A 14,314-nucleotide genomic window follows, 5' to 3' on the forward strand; every position below is an offset into this window, starting at 1 on the left:
ATCACCACCCGAATGGGGATAAATTGCCATCCAACTTTTCTAGACCAGAATTTTCCGTAGCTTACGAATCTGGAAGGTAATCGATCATGATAGGAAGCGTTTTTGAGATAAAAGGTGTCAAAGTTTAAAAAAAATATCAAATCTGATTGCAAATGTGCTATGGCATTATTAAATGTCGTAACATTATTACCGATAATATTACAACAAGAGTACCTATAACACAAATTATATCTATATTTTTTAAATTTATACTAACAAATATCTTTTTTTAATATTATAATAATAATAATAATATATCAAAAAATTATTAAATAATATTTATCGCATAATATACAATCTACGATAATTTAATTAATTGATATAAGAAAATGTATTAAATAAATAACATTATTTGAATAAAAGAACAAATCACACATCTACACATAATCAAACATCGTATAGGCCTACTCTATCTCTAACAATTTTTTCAATCTTCTATCGACTAAAGCCGAAGTATAGTCGTTATCTCGGAACCGTTCTATGGTTACCATCAGGTAGGCTTACTTCATCAAAGCTTCTATGAATGGATGTACTGGTTGGGAGCAGAAAAACTAGTAGACCATACCCAGTACCGTTTTGATTACGATCAATCGGGGAAATTACCTCACGACTAAATTCACAAATGCATGATATAAATTACAAATTTACAGGCATATTTCTATTCCTCATAATTGATTAATTACAAAGATTATTGGTACTACAGTATAATGCTTCAATAATATAAACAATTGGGATTATAAACCACATGTTTAAAATAAGATAATTCAACTGTACCAAAAACATGATCAGCTGCTGTCTAGTGTGTGGGTGTGTGTGTGACTGATCAACAGGCTTCTGGAAACCTAAACAGAATTGTCCTTTTCCCCCATTTATCACTAAAATAAAATATGTTTTTACTGGCCATACAGATGCCTCCAATCAGTCAGTCACATCCAATATTAGCGTGACATGGCTTGACTCATGTTTTCTAGGAAAAATAAATTATATTATGATGAACTGTGCAATAAGTAATTGACTGTTGACTTTCTGTAACTGTGTTTGTTGTATATATATTGTCCATGTCTATGAGTCTTTTGTGCTTTGGTGGCTATCACAAAATTTCACATGAGAAATATGTGTAAACCCACTCTATATTATTTCATTGGTATAGCTTTTTTTCAATCTTTTTTATTATTGACCTGACAAAAATTGTAAACTTCTTTACAAGACTTGTACAATGTAAAGTAAAATGTTGTGGTTAATCACTGCTGATGCTTGAAACTTAAAAAATATTATTATTATTATTGGTGGAGTTGCTTCATAAATTCATATTTCATATTCTATTTTAATAAATGATATACAATATTATTAACTTTTTTGTATTCTATTTTTGTTTTGTTTTGTTTGTTTCCAATAGGGTAAAAAAGAATTTTATAGAAAAACAACACAACATTGAAATCTGAAAATGCATGAGACATAAAAATCACAAATCATATTCCTGAGAATTATTTTTATTTACTATAACTATATTGTTAGTTTTACACGATTTGTTTATAATAAAATTTAATATGAGGATAATTTCATATTCATAAAGTTTACTCATGCATGAAAGCAAAATCAAAGATGACAGAGCTCCATAAAGACTCTGAATTCTTGTTGTTTGTATACGATGGTACAAATATATAAACAATTGAAAATTCTATTACTGCAATCTGAAACAGAAAAACTATGTGACTGAGAACATCTTTCTTTCTGTGTCATCCATCTTCATTTTTTTTTGTACCATACAGTAGACCATTTGCAGTGTTTGAGACTAAAGGTTATAGCCTAACTGGACCATGATACAGCAAACCAAGTAACACAATACGTGACTGAGAACTACGTAACTGAGAACATCTTTCTTTCTGTGTCATCCATCTTCATTTTTTTTTGTACCATACAGTAGACCATTTGCAGCGATTGAGACTAAAGGTTATAGCCTAACTGGACCATGATACAACAAACCAAGTAACACAATACGTGACTGAGAACTACGTAACTGAGAACATCTTTCTTTCTGTGTCATCCATCTTCATTTTTCTTTGTACTATACACAAGACCATTTGCAGTGTTTGAGACTTAAGGTTATAGCCTAACTGGACCATGATACAGCAAACCAAGTAACACAATACGTGACTGAGAACTACATAACTGAGAACATCTTTCTTTCTGTGTCATCCATCTTCATTATTCTTTGTACCATACAGTAGACCATTTGCAGCGATTGAGACTAAAGGTTATAGCCTAACTGGACCATGATACAGCAAACCAAGTAACACAATACCAAAAGCTATATCAACTGCAGGAGTTGTTGCAACTTGCACAAACTTGTTAATGATGGTAGTAGTTCCTTGATTTACAGGCTCCCCTTCAACACGTCTACCATTCTGGTGCTCACTAACTATTGGTTTATGTGTAGCACATTGTTCATCTGAGCTCTTCTTTTGAGATATTTCATCTTTCTTTTGTTCAATGTTAACTATTGTATTTCCCTCACTTCTACCACTATTACAGTTCAGGTTACCATTTTCATGAAATTGTATTCTAGAATTGTTATTTAGATTTTCTGGTTCTTCAATTTCATTGATGCTTTTATCGGTAAACTTATCTCTCTTGTCCTGATCTTCAACTTCTTTACTGGTAAACTTATCTCTCTTGTCTTTAACTTCTTTGCTGCCTTTACTGGTAAATTTATCTCTCTTGTCTTCAACTTCTTTGCTATCTTTACTGGTAAACTTATCTCTCTTTTCTTCAACTTCTTTGCTACCTTTACTGGTAAACTTATCTCCCTTGTCTTCAACTTCTTTGGTACCATTGATTGAACTAATCACTGACAGGTTACTGTCATGAGGTTCATTATCCAGTGATACTGCTGACAGTGTACCTTCTGTTAATATGCTATTGTTTTGTTGTGATTGTTCATCATTGCATTCTTGCACATCAGAATCAGCAAACTGGTAAAAATAAATGTTAAATTTTTATTAAATTGTATTAAAAATCATAAACTGAATGTTTATGATTTGAATATGGAGAATATTTCATGAAAATTAACTGATTGACCATTTAATGAGGTGGAACCAAGCACAGGTAATCTCTCAGTAAATGAATATATACTCTATTCAACATTATTAGTTTTATAACACAGTACATATGATGATGTGTTAATTTAACATCATTAAAGTAAGTACATGTAAATGAGGATGTGTTAGTGATGAAAGAACATACTTCACATTGTAAAGTTTGTTGGTGCAGCGAAGATTGAAAATTGCGAGTTTTACGTAAAAGCCTACCTCGTCTGAATTCAATTCATTTAATTGTTCATCTAACTTGCGTTGGTGTAAACGAATTGAATATCCAATCATAGCATACTGTATGACACGTGCTGCCTCATGTCGTCTCTTTACATCTTCTCTCACCTTCCAGCCTCTAAAACCTACAACATATCAATTATAATTAGTGACAATTAGTGGCTTGGTTTGGTAACAGCATAATGCCTGCAAGATATTTGTCAAAACACTATTACAATCAATACCTGCTTGAATGATGACCACAACTGCCTCTTGTTTACTTTTGGTTGCCAGGATCTTCCTCCAGCATATCTGTATTACACCAGCACTTAAATTGAATTCCTTCAATCTTGCAACTTCAAGTTTATCCAACTAAATGAAAAATAACGGAATATAATAAATATACAATGATGCAGATTCTTACTAACTTTTTTACACTAACAAGCTAAAAACTAAAAGCTAAAAGTATTATAATTTGGTGCTACAACTTTTTCATGTTATAGATAGCAATCTTACTGATTTTCAATGACTTACACACACATTTAAATGGGTAATAAGTTTTAATAAAATGGTATTTTTAAATTGTGTCAAATTGATTGTTCTTTTGATTTATATTTATATACTTTTTTGAAAAAGAAAAATGCCTCAATTTTACATAATTATTTAGTCAATTTTGGTGAATTTCCTATCTTATACTACAAAAATATTCCTATAGCATTACTTTTAAAAATAAAGGTTTATTTCACGACACTCATTCAGCTCTACTGCAAAGGTTTATATTATACAGATATTGCCTGCTTAGAGGTGAAATATAACAATTGACATCCCCAAGGGAATGATATTTTTCTCGAGGAACTATATATTACATCTGTTATATTAGAATATGTAGCAAAGTTTAAGTAGACTTGGCTGGGTCGGCTAGCCTAGTTCACCTTACTTTGGCGAAAAATGACCGTATAAAGTCAAATAATTGCTAATGATTCCTTTGCCATAAAATATTCACTTAAACTAATTAAAATTTAATTTATTCTACTGCAAATATAAAATAATTAAATTTATTATTAAACTACTTTTAAGTACATGTCCCTCTCTTAAGAATATCTTTGTTTTTCCAAACAAAAAGCTTTTCAATTTATTTTCTTTGTCTGCTTCAGCTAAAACCAGATTCGTAATAACAGCACATTTACTTTTTGTATCCAAATCTTTGATATCTTCTGAGTTTGACCTTATTAATAATTCATACCTCTTAAGAAAATCACTGTACAACATTCTATAAGAAAATTGTCATTATCATTCAGAATCAAGTATAACAAACAACACACTGGCAATTAGTATGTTAGTAGGTGTTCAACATGTACAGTATGCACAGGGATATATATAGTATATATTATAAACATCACACTGGCAAGTATGTTGGTAGGTGTTCAACATGTGCAGTATGTACAGGGATATATATAGTATATATTATAAACCACACACTGGCAAGTATGTTAGTAGGTGTTCAACATGTACAGTATGCACAGGAATATATATAGTATATATTATAAACAACACACTGGCAAGTATGTTGGTAGGTGTTTAACATGTGCAGTATGTACAGGGATATAGTATATATTATAAACATCACACTGGCAAGTATGTTAGTAGGTGTTCAACATGTACAGTATGCACAGGAATATATATAGTATATATTATAAACATCACACTGGCAAGTATGTTAGTAGGTGTTCAACATGTACAGTATGCACAGGGATATATATAGTATTTATTATAAACATCACAGGCACAGAATAAATTCTATATCGCCCGGTGATATACTGAAATTCAATTAATTAATTTGAAACGATGAAGATGAGGAAATCTGTGAGAATGAGAAAAAGTCGCCTCCATCAAGATTCAAACCCGGAACCTTCTGCTTGATGTCCTAACCATTAGACCACTGGGGCTTTCATGGTATTGTTCAAACTCGATTGGATCGTCGTGGTAAGGCGGTATAGCACTAGTCCCTCAGTTGTACGCACACGCATCAGAGATCAAATTGATACGCCCTCATCTTTCAGTATATATATACATATATATAAATCCAAAGGCAAATTACTGAATAAAATGACAATGCTGTGGGTATCAGTGGCTGGATCTCAATGGAGATACAAAAATAAAAAGCGAAAAGCTAAATCAAAACGATAAAGTAAACAGCCAGAAAAGTTAGCAGAGCTTTCGGGCAACACTAGCCCTTCATCAGTGCAATACCTATATATACCCGTATATTTCGGTGTATAAGTCGCACTTTTGACACGCAAATTTGACCTCTAAATTAAGGGTGCGTCTTATACACCGAACATAAATGCCTCACCACACAGATTGTACATAGGCCTAGGCTATCGTAACCTCGTTTTCTAGGCCTGAGTAGGCTAGGCCTAGCTACAGTAACTAACTAACGTAACGGCAACCTGCTTCTGCCTAATTTTTAAGTCATTTTAGCATGATGTTATACTAAATATGATGAAAAGATTTGTTAATTATGGCGCTCCGATAAAATTTCATTTGTAAACGTTTACGTACGATTGGAATAGTATTTATTTATACAGTAGTTATACGCACAATCGCCGTACCCCAAGCTCAAGCCCTTCTTTTGGTGCCACATGGTGTACGGTATTCGGCTAGGGGTGCTGGTCAACCCGTACCCAAACCAACCCGTACCCATGCCAACTCGTACCCAACTTGGCTAACCCGTACCCAAATAATTGGTCAACTCGTACCCACTTTGGCTAACCCGTACCCAAACCAACCCGTACCCATGCCAACTCGTACCTAAATATTTGGCTTACTCGTACCCAAGTATTTGGCTTACTCGTACCCATTTTTTGGCTTACCCGTACCCATTTTTGGCTTACTCGTACCCATTATTTGGCCTACTCGTACCCAATTTGAATAATTACTTGTAATGATTTGATCGGCGTAAAACTAGTGGTATGCTTTTGCCGTATGAATATTTTTATATTTAAATTGTTTTTTTATTTTACATACAGGTCTCGGTGAAATGTGTGCTAATAAAAATGACCATTGATTTGATTGTAGACTTCGTTTAATTAGGCATATATTTGTTAACATTTATTTAAATCTAGTATTATAGTTTTATAAACGTATGTTTATTTTATTTTATTTATTTTATTTTCAATCTTTCTACATAGCAAAAAAACAAACATATAAGTATAACAGGAGAGTAGCGGAAAAGCAAAAGTGTAAAACTGTCATCTTGTGATGTGCTTGACCAGCCCCTGTCAACTTGAACGATACAATAAAACCGACATTTAACAAATTTAGAAAAATACATAGAAAAATAAGGTATAATAAAATGTTAACAAAAGTGTTATAAAAATGCAATTGCTATCTGAACAATCTGATTGTGTAAAAGTTAAAAATTCTGATTGTATAAAAGTTAAAAATTCTGATTGAATAAAAGTTAAAAATTATGAATGTATAAAAGTTAAAAATTCTGATTGTATAAAAGTTAAATTCTGATTGTATAAAAGTTAAAAATTCTGATTGTATAAAAGTTAAAAATTCTGATTGTGTGTCTTTTTTATTTACGTAAGAGAACATTAATTAATAAAAAAATATTTTAACAACACCCTGTTTTAAGCGAAAAGCCTGCCGGGCTATGGGGTCGAATTACTCGTAGATTTCGTGTTACGTGTTTTTTCTGACCGGGATTAACCTTTTATTATAAAAAACACGCATTTATAGGGCCGGCGTCAAAGAGACGACTTAGTAATGACGTATGATCATTTTCCATATATTTTATTTATTAATAATTCAGTGAAATGATCATAATATACACGTACTGTCGTACTGTAGCCTAAGGCAATTAAACATTTTGGCAGATTTTCTTCTATAACAGCTACGTGTTTTTGCTGAATGGGGATTCCTCTTTATTATTAAAAAAAAAAACGCATTTGTACGGGTCCATTTGTAGTGTGTCCAAAAGGTTCAATGTGGCGTATGATCGTTTTCTATTTATTTTTTTTCTTAAATAATTCAGTAAAATTATCTGTTTGTTTACGGTAATTAAACATTTTTGGTAGATATTTCCTCAATAACTTACAGCTACGTGTTTTTGCTGACGAGGGATTCCCTTTTTTAAAAAAAAATACGCATTCTATAATGTGTCAAATAAGACAAATGAAATGAACTACGATCGTTTTTCCATGGCAACGGATGTCGTCTTATTTACTAAAATAATATAAACGTTCTGAAGGCCTACCTACACGTGTCTGAGTTCTTACGTATCTGTCAGCGATAAGATGATTTTTTTAAGTTTTAGTAGTATTTATTTCGGTTTTTAGTCATAATAATACAGTAATAATCATTATAAAATGAAAACGTAATAACAGCAAATGTCGTCGTTTGTAATTAAATGTTAAATTATTGGAGGTTAGTACAGTAGTTACCTTTTATTATTACTCTCACATCCGTCATTGTATACTAGATAAACGGCAATAATCTAATCTACTACTAAATGCTCATAGCAGCAATGAGGCTGGTATCCACTTAAATAGTTTCGTGATTTTAAAATACGAGTGACTATTTAAAAATGTATTAAATATTTTCGAAATGTTAAAACAGTTTAATATTTTCCAAAACTTGCAAAACAAAACAACAAAAACCATTCGTTTTAAAACGATTTTCAAAAAGCACATTACTTCATTATCTGTAAAATAAAATGAAAATACAAATTATGTATAAAAGATATTTATGTTTACTTTTAATAATTCAAGTTTTCATCATCACAGACTAGTGGGTATTTCAATTTCCGTGTACTACTATTCGTAGAAAATAATAGATTAATAACTCATAAATGAAAAAAAAATAGAATGCAGCACAGCCGACCACTGACATCTTCCACAGAGCCATATAAAACAGCGCCCTCAAGTATTAACTTTACCAAATACGACGTACGCAAATACGATGAAAGCTGTGCTTTTTACGTACGAGTCTGTACATATTATTATACATTTTAGGTCAATAGTTTTTGCCATTATAATATCGAACATATGATTGGTATCTAAAAATTTAATAAAACTGGGTTTAAATGTAATATAAATATACTTTAAATAGCATTAAACTTGGGTACGGGCCAGCCAATGATGGGTACGGGTCAGCCAATGATGGGTACGGGTCAGCCAAAATTTTGGGTACGAGTAAGCCAAAATTTGGGTACGAGTTGGTGGGTACGAGTTGGCATGGGTACGGGTTGACCTGTATTCTTCGGCTAGTATATTGTCCAGGTGATTATATCATGGACCTAGCGTACACACTTCTCGGATACATAGATACTAATCGAATACGATTTGTCCGTGAAAACGTGCGCCCTCTCGAAATGATCGAGCGAGGCTAGCCCACACACGTGCGTGTTACACACACGGTCATGCACTCGATGTTGCGGCGAAACTCATGAATAACAAGTTAGAAAGAACTTGTTGAGGCTGGGCGCGGCCGAGCCTAGGTATTAAGAAAAAACCTAATAAAGGACGCCGTTGTAGATATAACAAAATATATTATTACAATAATATTGATTACAATTTAAAAAAACATTGTTTTGATGAAATATAAGGTGCGTCTTATACATCGACGATATAAAAAATACCGATATTTTACTCTCAGTTGGGGGTGCGTCTTATACACAGGTGCGACTTATACACCGAAATATACGGTATATGTATTGTAAGTCCTAGAGCAAGCTGTTTAATTGGGATTTTAATAGTAAAAAATACAGTAAAATACAAATTACAACAAATAAGAAGGTTGTAACATGTTTAGTGCAACCTATCTATAAAACAATACAACACAACCATTTTAGTTTTTGCTTAATTATTCAATATCGAAAACAAACAGGTGTAAGCTGACCTGGTAGGGAAGCCTGTTGCACTGATCTCAATTGTTTCAAGTTAACTTAACTAAACAAGGGTATCCACCAGTCATAGATGGGTACATTGTTAGTGCAAAAAGACACAAAACAACAGCTGTGAGCTGACCTGGTAGGGAAGCCTGTTCACTGATCTGAATTGTTTCAAGTTAACTTAACTAAACAAGGATATCAACCAGTCATAGATGGGCACATTGTTAGTATAAAAAGAACACAAAACAATAGCTGTAAGCTAACCTGGTAGGGAAGCCTGTTGCACTGATCTCAATTGTTTCAAGAACACCGCAAGCACGTAGTTGATTTATAACATGAACGTTATCAAAGCTGTCTGGTTGACACTCAAGACTTGGTTTGATACAGCGGATGTAGTGAGGTGTTGTTTCATGTGAAGTAGCCATAAGACTGTCCAATGAATTCTAAGATATAAGATACAATTGTTAGATTGTTATCCCGAAGATTACATGTAAAAACTAAATGGTATCAACCAAAATAAGTATAAGTAAATACAAAATGGATTGAGGAAATATGTCTGATAATCAAAAAAAAAATATCTTGCATATATTTATTATTATAAGTTACATTTTCAACAGAAGTTTAAAAAAAATTGGGAAGCAATAATTTGAGTGATCTTGCAGATGTTTATTTTATTTATTTCAGCATCATAAAAAACAATTTACAGATAAAATACAATTAATATAATATACAGGAAACAAAATATGAAACATCAACAATATACAAAAACAGGGATGCCGAGCATAACCCATAATAGTAGAGCAGTTAATGACATGAGCTGTGCATTTTATTCCCAAAGCATGAAACTTGGCACAAAGTTTTTTTGATGTATATAGATTCAAAATATCGGGGGTGCCAAGCGTCCAACGTCCGGTATGGCGGCCATCTTGATTTCAAAATGGCCACCATAAAAACAAAAAATGTTCATATCTTGGCAACTATACACATTAGAGACTTAATTCTGGTCTCAAATTGTTCACAAACTATATATTTCTATTTGCTCTAATGAAAAGTTTCGTCCAAAAATGACCGGAAATGACGTTTCTTACAGTTTGACCTTTGACCTCGTATTTGTATATCTCTGTAACTACTGGTCATTTTCAATCGATTTTGGTGTCATTTTGTTGAGAATAAATACATTTGTATTTGCAGTAATGAAACATTTTCACATAAAATGACCGGAAATGCAATTTATGACCTTTGACATTAATTTATTGATTTTTAATTATGTGAATATACTGTAGGTGGTTTTTGTTGGTCTAAAGTGCACCTAATTTTGAAATTTAACCTGATAGGCGTAATTATATTAAATGATTAATGGACTTAAATTGTATATAGTACATAAAATTGGTAAACATTGTGCTTGGTGGTACCATTAGTTCAATGAAGTTGGCACCTTCTGATTCGCTAAAAGTTTTAATAGTTTGACAGAGGAAATAACATACATGTTATTGAATACCGTAAAACCTCGAAAAGGTGATAGTATGAGCTTCTTTTCGAGACAGACTGTATTTGATTGTCAAATGAATATAGTATGATGATTTTGTTTATATCAATATATTATTAATGACCTTACAAAGAACCCTTTCTATTTCAACAATTTAAAGCCACAGTTATTCTACAATTTATTGTTTTCCAAGTGGTTGGCCTATTTTGATTGCATCTGGTTTTTGTATGCTTCCTCGGTTAATATGGTCCTAACCCTCCTTCTTTGTCTGTAGATGATCTTATACCCCATTCTTTGTCTGTGGATGGTCTTTACCCGCTTCTGTGTCTGTTGATGGTATTATTACACCCCTTTCTTTATGTGTGGATGGTCTTACACCCATTTCTTTGTCTGTAGATGGTCTTACACCCCTTCTTTGTCTGTGGATGGTCCTACACTCCCTTCTTTGTCTGTGGATGGTCCTACACCCCTTATTTTTCTGTGGATGGTCCTACACCCGCTTCTTTGTCTGTGGATAGTCTTATGCACCCTTCTTTGTCTGTGGATGGTCTTACACCCCTTTCTTTGTCTGTGGACGGTCTTATACCCCTTTCTTTGTCTGTGGATGGTCTTATGCCCCCTTCTGTGTCTGTTGATGGTATTACACCCCTTTCTTTGTCTGTTGATGGTATTAAACCCCTTTCTTTGTGTGTGGATGGTCTTACACCCCTGTCTTTGTCTGTAGATGGTCTTATACCCCCTTCTGTGCCTGTGGGTGATCTTATAATCCCTTCTTTGTATGTGGATGGTCTTACACCCCTTCTTTGTCTGTGGGTGGTCTTACATCCCCTTCTTTGTCTGTGGTGGTGATGGTCCTACACCTCCTTTTTTGTCTGTGGATGGTCTTATACCCCTTCTTTGTCTGTAAGTGGTCCTATACCCCTTTCTTTGTCAGTGGACGGTTCTACACCCCCTTCTTTGTCTGTGGATGGTCTTACACCCCTTTCTTTTTCTGTGGACGGTCTTATACCCCCTTCTGTGCCTGTGGGTGATCTTATACCCCCTTCTTTGTCTGTTGATGGTATTACACCCCTTTCTTTGTCCGTTGATGGTATTACACCCCTTTTTTGTTTGTGGATGGTCTTATACACCCCTTTCTTTGTGTATGGCTGGTCTTGCACTCCTTTAATTTGTCTGTGGATGGTCTTATACCCCTTCTTTGTCTGTAAGTGGTCCTATACCCCTTTCTTTGTCAGTGGTGGATGGTCTTACACCCCATTCTTTGTCTGTGGACGGTTCTACACCCCCTTCTTTGTCTGTGGATGGTCTTACACCCCTTTCTTTTTCTTTGGACGGTTTTATACTCCTTCTGTGCCTGTGGGTGATCTTATACCCCATTCTTTGTATGTTGATGGTATTACACCCCTTTCTTTGTCCGTTGATGGTATTACACCCCTTTTTTGTATGTGGATGGTCTTATACACCTTTTTGTGTATGGATGGCCTTGCACTCCTTTAATTTGTCTGTGGATGGTCTTATTTCTTTGTCTGTGGATGGTCTTATACCCCTTTCTTTGTCTGTGGACGGTCTTATATCCCCTTCTTTGTCTGTGGATGGTCTTCTCCCCTTCTTTGTCTGTGGATGGTCCTACACCCCCTTCTTTGTCTGTGGATGGTCCTACACCCCTTATTTGTCTGGGGATGCTCTTATACCCTCTTCTTTGTCTGTAAGTGGTCCTATACCCCTTTCTTTGTCAGTGGATGGTCTTGCACCCCCTTCTTTGTCTGTGGACGGTCCTACGCCCCCTTCTTTGTCTGTGGACGGTCCTATACCCCTTTTTTTGTCAGTGGATGGTCTTATACCCCCTTCTTTGTCTGTGGACGGTCCTACATCCCCTTCTTTGTCTGTAGATGGCCTTACACCCCCTTTTTTGTCTGTGGATGGTCTTATACCCTCTTCTTTGTATGTGGATGGTCTTACAACCCCTTCTTTGTCTGTGGATGGTCTTACACCCCCTTCTTTGTCTGTGGATGGTCTTACACCCCCTTCTTTGTCTGTGGATGGTCTTACACCCCCTTCTTTGTCTGGACCCACTACTTTGATTGATTAAATTAGACATTGTTTCTTGTATGATTAGGAAACCAAGACCTTTAAAGTGAAAGTCCACAGGTGGATGCCTAAACAGGTCTTGTACAGAACAGTATATTGTAGGTCCATGTCACTAATTTGAGGATTACTTGAATAATTATATTGAGATGTCTTTTACGAATTGATTTAGTTCGGATTTTTCTAAAAAATCAATGACTAGAGAAAATCGAGGAAAAGGATTCAGATGAAAGGTTTACAGCAAAGGCCCATTACCATAAAAATGGAGTACATTTGTTTAGATGCAACGAAAAAACGTTTGACACATCACAGTTTAGCAAACATGTCGGCATAGATGAGCTCAGTGATCTGTCATACTTTATGCCTATCCTATCACTTCAAAAGTAAAAAATTCAGAATAATAATTCCGTGTCATTTATTTCGGTAAAAAAATTAGGTGCATTTATACCAATTTAACCACATACAGTATGTTCACATAATTATATATGTCAAAGGTTATAAATTGTATTTCCAGTCATTTTATGTGAAAATGTTTCATTACTACAAATATAAATGTCTTTATTCTGAACAAAATGACACCAAAATCGATTGAAAATGATCAGTAGTTAATGAGATATACAGATAAAAGGTCAAAGGTCAAACTGGAAGAAACGTCATTTCCGGTCATTTTTGGACGAAACTTTTCATTAGAGCAAATAGAAATATGTGGTTTGTGAACAATTTAACACCAGAATCAAGTCTCTACTGTTTACAGTTGCCAAGATATAAACACTTTTTGTTTTTATGGTGGCCATTTTGAAATCAAGATGGCCGCCATACCGGACGTTGGACACTTGGCACCCCCCGATATTTTGAATCTATATACATCAAAGAAACTTTGTGGAAAGTTTCATGCTTTGGTAATAAAGTGCACAACTTGGCTATTTTTATGGCGTTAACTGCTCTACTATAAAAGGCCTTGTTTCCCTGTTTCTCCTTTTTTCAAGAAAAAGCAAAAACAACAACAAAGCAAAAAAACCTATCTAAATTCTAAAGCAAGAGCTCAATTAGTCTTGAAGCTATTTTTCCATACTAATTTCATCAAGAGTCTAAATTAAGTTTTGAATGAGTTTCAACTTTCAGGATTCTGTACCTTAAATGTTGATACCACTGTAGATGTAGTCTTTTTGCCTTTTGTTTTACTTGGACTCTGAAAAAAATTCATAAAATTAACATATTTTAGGTTAAACAGAACTATTGACATAACTGACAAGATGCAAAGACATTATAAATATCACACATTTATTCGGCATTGTTCTTTGTTTAAAAGTTTCATGATGTAACATTGATGAAGACAGAACTTTAAAAGCAATGGTATAGTGTTAGTACGGTGTTACTACAGTGTTAGTATGGTGTTAGTATGGTGTTACTACAGTGTTAGTATGGTGTTACTACAGTGTTAGTATGGTGTTAATATGGTGTTACTACAGTGCTAGTATGGTGTTACTACAGTGTTAGTAT

The 14,314-nt window shown here is 34.0% G+C and overlaps 1 protein-coding gene across 1 annotated transcript; it reads right to left on the reverse strand.

Annotated features, from left to right (window-relative positions):
• Nucleotides 1-1,565: 1,565 nt before the first annotated feature.
• LOC140043279 (uncharacterized) lies at nucleotides 1,566-14,106 on the reverse strand. The gene is made up of 7 exons (XM_072087780.1): nucleotides 14,092-14,106; nucleotides 13,947-14,003; nucleotides 9,508-9,686; nucleotides 4,425-4,614; nucleotides 3,590-3,716; nucleotides 3,348-3,490; nucleotides 1,566-3,011 (listed from the first exon to the last, which is right to left on the reverse strand). The coding sequence occupies exons 1-7, from the start codon at nucleotides 14,104-14,106 to the stop codon at nucleotides 2,295-2,297; spliced, it is 1,428 nt and encodes a 475-aa protein (XP_071943881.1). The 3' UTR covers nucleotides 1,566-2,294.
• Nucleotides 14,107-14,314: the final 208 nt, after the last annotated feature.

The sequence above is a fragment of the Antedon mediterranea genome, chromosome 3 (genome assembly GCF_964355755.1).
Source record: "Antedon mediterranea chromosome 3, ecAntMedi1.1, whole genome shotgun sequence".
NCBI classification, from domain to species: domain Eukaryota; kingdom Metazoa; phylum Echinodermata; class Crinoidea; order Comatulida; family Antedonidae; genus Antedon; species Antedon mediterranea.